Source organism: Gavialis gangeticus, unplaced genomic scaffold (assembly GCF_001723915.1).
Source record: "Gavialis gangeticus isolate Ggan-Ray unplaced genomic scaffold, GavGan_comp1, whole genome shotgun sequence".
NCBI lineage: Eukaryota > Metazoa > Chordata > Crocodylia > Gavialidae > Gavialis > Gavialis gangeticus.
Window position 1 is genome coordinate 156,561,723 of NW_017729024.1, and position 8,220 is coordinate 156,569,942.

The following is an 8,220-nucleotide window of genomic DNA, read 5'->3' on the forward strand; positions in this document are numbered from 1 at the left end:
AAAAAAAAAAAAAAAAAAAAGAATTTTAAGCAGTCTGTCTAAAAACCCCATATCCCCCTGATTTCTATATTCTACTCAGCCTTGGCAGATGTTACACTTAAGATGCAATTAACCTGATAAAAGCACCATAAATAGTAACCCTGCCACACGTTTAGGGAGTTAATGGCGAACAAAATGAGAAATGTGGATCTGGTTTCCTTCGTTCCTTAAATTGAATGAATAGCACGGTATCCCTGCCATATAGCCAGATTCATGAGGCTACATCCCCATGGCCAGTGCTGGCAGGATGACGGCTGCACGTTGGAGTGCTGCACAGGGCTTCACTATGCAGCTTTCAGTGTGCTCGTGAATGGGGAGCTGGGATGCTAGGTTGTGGATGCTTACCATAAGGCTCACTGTGTCCCAGCAGCTCCCTTGGGAGCTGTGAGGCAAGGCAGCCAGCCAGCCAGGCTTGTTTGTGCCTGGCTGCCCCTTGGTTCCTCTGTATAGGAGCTGTACAGAAACAGGAACCTAATTGCATTGCAAGGTTCCTGTTTAAAATAATAGTGCAGTTAGGATTGGCCTCCAATCCCAACCGTCTAGCATTTTGCCACATGTGTGGGATGGCAGGATGTGTGGTTGTTGGGAGTGGGGATCAGATCCCATTTCGATATTATTTTAACATCTGACAGGGGCCTTAGTTGTTATTGTCGTCATTTTAGTAGACCTTTAGTCTCAGTATAGACAGTTAAAAAGTCTAAGGCTGAATCTGTTCAGTCTTTGCAGGTTAGTCTAACCTGTGTGCATTGAACCAATAAGCAAGTGAACAGACGTTCACTTTTGACTCGGGAAATACAGCCCCATGCCTGCAGTGGCTCAGACCAGAAGTTGGGGGCACTAGAGCATACATCCCTGCTTATCTGGGGTGGACAGGTTGTCCACCCTATGAGGGGTGGGGGGATTTACAGGGAAGGTGTAAAGCATCCTGGGATGCTGGAGGACTGTAAGTTAACTTGAATCTAAAGGGGATCTGGGACAAAATTCAGTAAACCCATTTAACCTAAATCAGTTGAGTCTGATCCTACATCCATCAAGGTTTATCTTAAATTAGTTTCAGCCATTTGGAAAGCTGTTTATATGCACAGAACTTCTGTTGTGTTACAGATATGAGCCAGTTTCCGATCACTTATACCGGTTTGTGTAATTTCTGTCCCTAGCCCTTGTCATCAGTAGACTTCCAGTTTCAAATTTAAAACCTCTTCAGGCAAATAACTTTAGGTTTACTCATCTAGAAAGTGAAAATGAATTTAAGCACAATTTTTGTGTTCATTGCAGGTTCCATTTGGGACAGTACATGTTTGTTTTCTTTTGTTTGTGTTGTTGCAAGTATTGTCCAGTGGATAACCCTGTTAGTCTGTTTCTTTCTTAATTCCTTCAACTCTTAAAGTACTTTCCTCTTTGCAATTTTTTGCTAATTTTAATGTATTGGGGTAAGAGCCTTTTTTAGTTCCATTATTGAATCCATTATGTTGATTGTGATCTAAATATGAAAGAGTGGGTCAATACAAGGAAATGGGCAAGCTCAAGTAACACCAGATCAGTACTTGTCAATATGATGGCTTGTGATCACAGCTTTTCCTATTCCCTAAACTTTGTCAAGTTGCTTTGGATTTGCAGGACTGGAAGGGATCTCGAGGGTCCTGGAATCCAGGCTACTGCAACTCAGCTATCTCTAAAAGATGCCATCTAGCCTCTTCTTAAAAACCTGCAATAAAGAATATTCAACAGTTTCCCTAGTTAATTTGTTTTGCTATGTAATGGTCTGGCATTAGGGTTTTTCCCAAGTTAACCTAAAACTGCCTTCCTGGAGTTGCTTATTTTGCTGGCCTGTGTGTGGAGAGGAAACAGTTGTTTATCATCCTTTCTAAATCTTTCTCTATCTTTCAGATATGTGAGAATGTTAATGTCACCGCTTCATCATCTTTTTTTTTCTAGACTAATCATTAGGAACCCCACCACCCTTTCTTCATTTGCCTTGCTTTCAAACTCCTGATCTTCGGGTCCCCTCCAATTTGTCTACCCGCTTCTTAAAATGGGTACCCAGAACTGGGCTCAGTACTCTGTGTGAGGCTTAGCCCTTGCTGAGGAACCACTGTCTGTTTTTCTGTGTATAACAGTTAAGAAGAGTTTTTAAGGAGTCATTTGAACAAGGATTGGATTATGGCAATATTTAAAGTCCTCATTCTATGTTTGCGGGGGGGCAGCACAGGAAAAACCAAATAGGCATGTGTTTTGTAAGTTTAACAAGAGGATGATTACGTTTGACATCACTGGTAGTATGGAAATAGCTCATGAAGGACCTTGAGAATAAAGATGAGGCATTTATATAGTGTTGTAGAGAAGGGAAGATAAAGAAAGAAATGGTTTCATGGTCAAAACGGTGAGTGAAGAAAATGATCTTTGCCACAGCACTGAAGCAGGGCATAATCAGTTAAAGAAAAATCAGATTAGAGGTTTGTTTATTGAACATAATTATTTACAAATATCTAATTATTATGTAAAACAGACAGCCAGTTAGAATGGAGATTGCTCACTGGGGGGGGGGAAACTAGTTTATCATCATTTTTTGTGATCCCTGCTTATATTCAGTCTGTTAGAAAATTGCAATTCATCTTCATTTTTGTAGTATTTTGTACAATGTAATTAAAGATTTTTCTGGGCTGAGGGTTTGGGGATTTAATGTAGATTTTGTTTTCTAGGTATTATCAGTTTATGCAAGCCTGGGAACTCTGGAATCCAGTCTCTCATTGGGGTACTTTGTATACCAAATATGGAAATACGGGTATGTGGTAAATCCAAGGAATAATGTTCTACCTCCTCTTCGTAGTTTAAATTGCGTACCTTTATAGCATAATATAATGATTTGTATTGGATATATGAGGCAATAAAACAGTTAGTAGATACCATTATTTATCTATTTCTTTTAGCCAATTTTATATTTTTTAAGTGCCGCAAATAGAAAACTTTTAAAGTGTATTTGTGGTTGTAGACGAGGTTGTTTGGGTAAATGTGATATCTTTTTATTAAGAGGTTTTATGCTACTTTGATAGTCTGTTTCATGGAATTGCATTATTTTTCACACCTTTCTAACTTTTTATAGTTTTACAAATTGTCTTCCCTTTATTAGTTGTATGATTGTGAAAATGTTTCCCTTGTTTGTAGCGAGGTCTGCTTGAGGTTCTTTATGATATATTTCGCCTTCCTCTTCCTGTCGTGACAGAAGAATTCATTGAAGCACTTCTCAGTGTAGGTGGGTACTAGGCATCAATGCCCAATACATATTGCATCTTTTTGTATATTGAATCCATCAGTCTTTCTCCTGCACAGTTAATTACATAAATATTGACTATTTAATCCATAACTTTTTAAAGCAAACTTGTTAGATGTTGCTTCTTTTAATATGTTTTCAACTGTTTCTCAACAAAATACCTGTGTTCTGGTTTCTGCTGCCTCTGATTTCTGCCGTACGTGTAAAAGTGGTACAGAAGCCATATTTAAGCCAAACAATTTCAGAACATTTTGAATTAATAGGATACATTACAGAACTCAGTGTTTTATCAGAGTTATGGCAATCTACAATTGAAATGCTGTTTAGAAGGGAATATTTTAGACACTTGCATCGTATCAGCACCAGAGAAATAATTTTTAATGTGAGTGGTTTCCGCTGACAGTAATTTTTTTGAAATAAATATTTAAGAAATAAAATAAACATCTATAAAATGCATCACCCCTTCTGTTCTTTTTTTTTAATATTGTGCTGTGTGGTACAGGAGACCCTTGCCATTCGCAGGGGATATGTTCTCATATGCCCCACAGATGGCGAAATCTGCAAATAAGGCACTTCATTCATGAACACAGTTTGTGTTCATGAATGCAGTGCCCCCGCTGGGAGGTGGTATAGCTGCCCTGGCAGTGGTGGTAAGCACAGAGCTCCCAAGAAGTTCCTTTAAGTGTATATAAGATGCAGGTTCAGCATTCACAAATATTTGAAACTGCAAATGCCAAACCCACAAATAGCAAGTGTTTCCTGTATACTGTCTTGTTTGATGTGTTGAGGGTTAGGGTATATTTTAACAAGATAGACTTCTAGCTGAGATAACTTTTAATGTGCTAATCATATGGTTTAAAAATCCCTCTGAAATGTGTCACTTCTGCTTATTTTGTTTAATATAATAAAATATAAAATATAATAAAATAAAAATATTATAATAAACAAAATATAACTGGTGATAAGCCACAGTGGCATCCTGTGACTATCGCCAGGTGTTAAAACAATTATTTGACTTTTTTCTAAAACGTTAGGTTATAAGTAATTTTCTCTTTAATGCACAATTGTTTTTCCACATAATAAATAGGTTTAATCTGTTATCAGTGGCTTTTAGACACCTACTTCGTTACTGACAGTGTTATAGACTGGGGAGGTGGTGCTGTCCCCTTCCTTGGAAGTATTTAAAAGGAGATTGGACAGACATCTGGCTGGGGTCATCAGACCCCAGCATTCATTCCTGCCCAGGGCAGGGGGTTGGACTGGATCTAATAGGTCCCTTCCAACCCTGGCATCTATGAAACTGCTAAACAGTAAAGGTCACTATTTCATACATTGTAATTCTTAAAGCATCTCCTGCAATTTAATTAATTAATTTCGAAGAGTTCAAATTTAACCTTAATTAATCTGTGTTAAATTTCTAAATAACAGTATTTTTGCTTTAGGTTACTAGTAATACATACTCAACAACTTTTGCACATTGTATATTTACTAATTATATGGTCAGTCTCATACCTGCTGCAGTCTCCCTCTGAGATTATATAAGGTTTCAGGGACTGATATCCTTCTGTGACTGTAAAAGAAGCCTCTTTGCTTCTCACTGGAGCTGTACAAAGCAAGGAAGGAATATACACCAGTGAGGAGAAAATAGCCTCAGCCTTCCACCCTCCAAGACAGGGGTGGGTAATTATTTTGGGCGGAGGACCGCTGACCCAGTTTTGGCAGGCTGTCGAGGGCTGCATGGGTAGCCCCACCCCTTGACAGGTGCTCCACCCACTGGTTACCATCTTGGGACCAATGTCCCAAGGCCAGCACTGGTGGGGAGTGAGGGGCCACTCTTCCCCGCGCTCAGCACCAGCTTGTAACCTGGTAACCTGGCCCCGTTGCCAGCCTGGCAGTGGAGCTGGGTTACAAGGTGGTGCCCAGCGCAGGGGGGTGGGAGGTAGCAGCCCCTCACCCACCCCATGCCCGGTGCCCCGCGCTGCAGCCACTCGCAGCTGGCCTGGGACTGCCTGTGCCTGCTCTGGACAGCCGCGTGTGGGCTGCAAATGGCTACAGCACAGGGTGCCAGCCACGGGGCAGGGAAGGGGCCACTTCTCCTCCCCCCCCTCCATGATCCTTCCCTGCGCGGGGTCTCCCCTGCCTTTCTCCCTCCCACTTACCTGTGGTTCAGTCACCGGGCAGCCATGTGCTCCCAGGCCAGAAGCCCCCGTAGGGGCTTCTGGCTGGGGGGACAGGGCCAGGTGGGCCTGCTGTTAGTGGAGCCCACCAGGCTTCCCCTGGGTCCTGCTGGCCTTGGTTCTTGTCATTTTTGATGGGAACCAAGGGCAGAGAAGTATTAATTTTCTACATTTTTTAGGGGTTTTGCGGGCCAGATAGAATGGCCTCGGGGGCTGGATCCAGCCCGCAGGCCGTATTTTGCCCACCTCTGCTCCAGGAGTTCAATCTTTCAGTTGCCCTAGATCAGTGCTTCCCAAACTTTTCTTCAGCATGACCCCATTTATGGCCCCATTTCCTCATAATGGCCTCCTGCTCCCAACCTACAGTACCCCACCTCTGTGACCCCATCCACTGATGTTGCGACCCTATTTGGGGTCACAACACACAGTTTGGGAACCACTGCCCTAGATTATAGCTTGGCAGAATTCAGCAGTCACTGTATATACAAGAAATTATGCCCCATATTGTCACCACCACTATTACTTTCTTCCAAGTGAAAGACTGAGACTAGGAAGCACAAGCTTAGAGGTAACAAATAACTAACCATTGTTGTTAAAGTAACAAATAATTTATCTATCATATAATGATTACAACTATAAATATCAAAATAATGTTTTCAAGTCAAATGTTACAATGACTGAGCCTATTTTTCTTATTATAGACCCAGGTCGGTTTCAGGATTGTTGGAGACTTTCTGATGGTTTTGTAGCAGCTGAAGCTAAAACTATATTACCCCATCGAGCCAGATCAAGGTAGCACATTGACTAAAAGTAGCTAAATAAAACATTCTTTGTTGTTTTCTTGCTTTTATAATGATAAAATGAGAGAAGAAATGCACATTTCTGAATGGCTTGTTGCATGTTTTTTAGACCTGACCTCATGGATAATTATTTGGCTTTGGTGCTTTCTGCTTTCATTACCAATGGACTTTTAGAAGTAAGTGAAGATTCCAGCTGTGAATAAAATATTTATAATTTTCACCATGTATGTATATTAAGAAATCTATTGTAAAATACACATTTAAACATTGCATTTTATTTTTGAAGGGCCTAGTTGAGGTAATTACAAGCAGTGATGACCATGTGTCTGTCAGAGCAACTATCCTATTAGGAGAACTTTTGCACATGGTAAGTTTGGGGCTTGTTGTTTCTTGTAGGAAAGATTTGGTAGCACCGCCTCTTAGGTTGCTTGATGACTTCAGTTCACGGGACCCCGTACTGTGTTGTTTGTAACGTTTGCCAAAGGCACACAGAGATTAAATCTGTGTGGTACAACAAGTAGTGCTCTGCATTGATGTTTGAGGCCTTGGACACACATTACTTAAGTAGCGGCATATACACAGTTATAATGCTACAAAAAATGAGTTTCTTCACATTCTTATATGTAAGCAGAGCTGTCCCATGGGGGGAGAAGTGGGCGAATGGCAGCGACTGCCCTGGGCCCCGCACTTTGGGGGGCCCTGTGGACAGTGCTGTACAGGCCCCGCCAGTGGCATCACCACTCCGCATGGCCACCATGCACTGCCAGCTCCACGCTCCAGCTGTTTGCTCCCTCCCCCCCCGGCTGATATGCCCTGGGCCCCTCATACTGCTAGGGTTGGCTCTGTCTGTAAGGCTACAGTTATGGCAGATCTGCCACAAAGTTCCTGCTTCAAAGTGGAACTTCTTTGTAGTGCCACATATTGTAGGGCTTGATTCAGTGCACAAGATAGACATTATTGAGGATAAAGCAGGGGTGAATCCAGTTTATGTAAGACTCCATCTCCTGTGCAAACATTGGAAGGTGTGTAGCAGGTGAGGCAGAGGATTGCAGCAGGTCTCATAGTTAAGGTAATTTTAATGTTACCGTAGTGAATTTGACTCTCAGTCCCTGTCTCTGCTTCAGAATTTCTGTATGATGCTAGGCAAGTCATCTAAGCCTTTTCCATGAGTGGTCACCAATTGCATGTTCTTCATCTTTCGGGTTTATGACGAGCCTATTTGCATAAAATGAGGAATACCCTTAACACTGTAAAAAGACTTGCCGGGCATCAGATCATAGTGTCATAAAGAAGTAGGGCTAAAAGGGACATCCTGAGGTCATCTAGTCCAACCCCTGCCGGGCAGGATCATCCCTATTCAGACCATTCTGTACAATCCATAATCCAAACTCTAAATAAAACTACACTCAACCCTGACACAACACAGACCTAACACTGCCACAGGTAAAGCAAGGCAACCATGGCAGCCAATGTCTTGCTTCTAAAAAATGTTCTCAATATATGCTCAAGAGGAAGGCAAAAAAATATAGTGATTGGTCTAACCCTGAGCAGAGGGGCAAGACCCCCATCCAGGAACCTCTGCTTTTGCCCCCAGAAGGAGCAATGGCACACCCCAGTCAAAGTCCCCAGCCTTGGCTGTAGTAAACAAGATGAATATGGGCCAACAATGTGGGGACATGGTCAGGAAGGCTAACCGCACCTTGTCATGCATCCATAGATGCGTCACGAGCAGGTCCAAAGAGGTGATACTCCCCCTCTACGGGACATTGGTCAGGCCGCAGTTGGAGTACTGCGGCCAGTTCTGGGTGCCGTACTTCAGGAGGGATGCGGATAGCATCGAGAGGGTCCAGAGGAGGGCCACTCACATGATCAGGGGGCAGCAGGGCAGGACCTACAAGGAGAGGCTATGAGACCTGAACCTGTTCAGCCTCCAAAA

At 42.4% G+C, this 8,220-nt stretch overlaps 1 protein-coding gene across 1 annotated transcript in view; it reads left to right on the top strand.

Moving 5' to 3' along the window:
* The window catches only part of RICTOR (RPTOR independent companion of MTOR complex 2), a 208,302-nt gene that overhangs the window by 120,516 nt on the left and 79,566 nt on the right, over nt 1-8,220 (top strand). Inside the window, exons 11-15 of the mRNA XM_019517936.1 lie at nt 2,739-2,821; nt 3,202-3,289; nt 6,186-6,276; nt 6,394-6,460; nt 6,571-6,651. Of these exons, the coding sequence (XP_019373481.1) occupies nt 2,739-2,821; nt 3,202-3,289; nt 6,186-6,276; nt 6,394-6,460; nt 6,571-6,651 (410 nt within the window). The remainder of the gene's footprint in view (nt 1-2,738; nt 2,822-3,201; nt 3,290-6,185; nt 6,277-6,393; nt 6,461-6,570; nt 6,652-8,220) is intronic.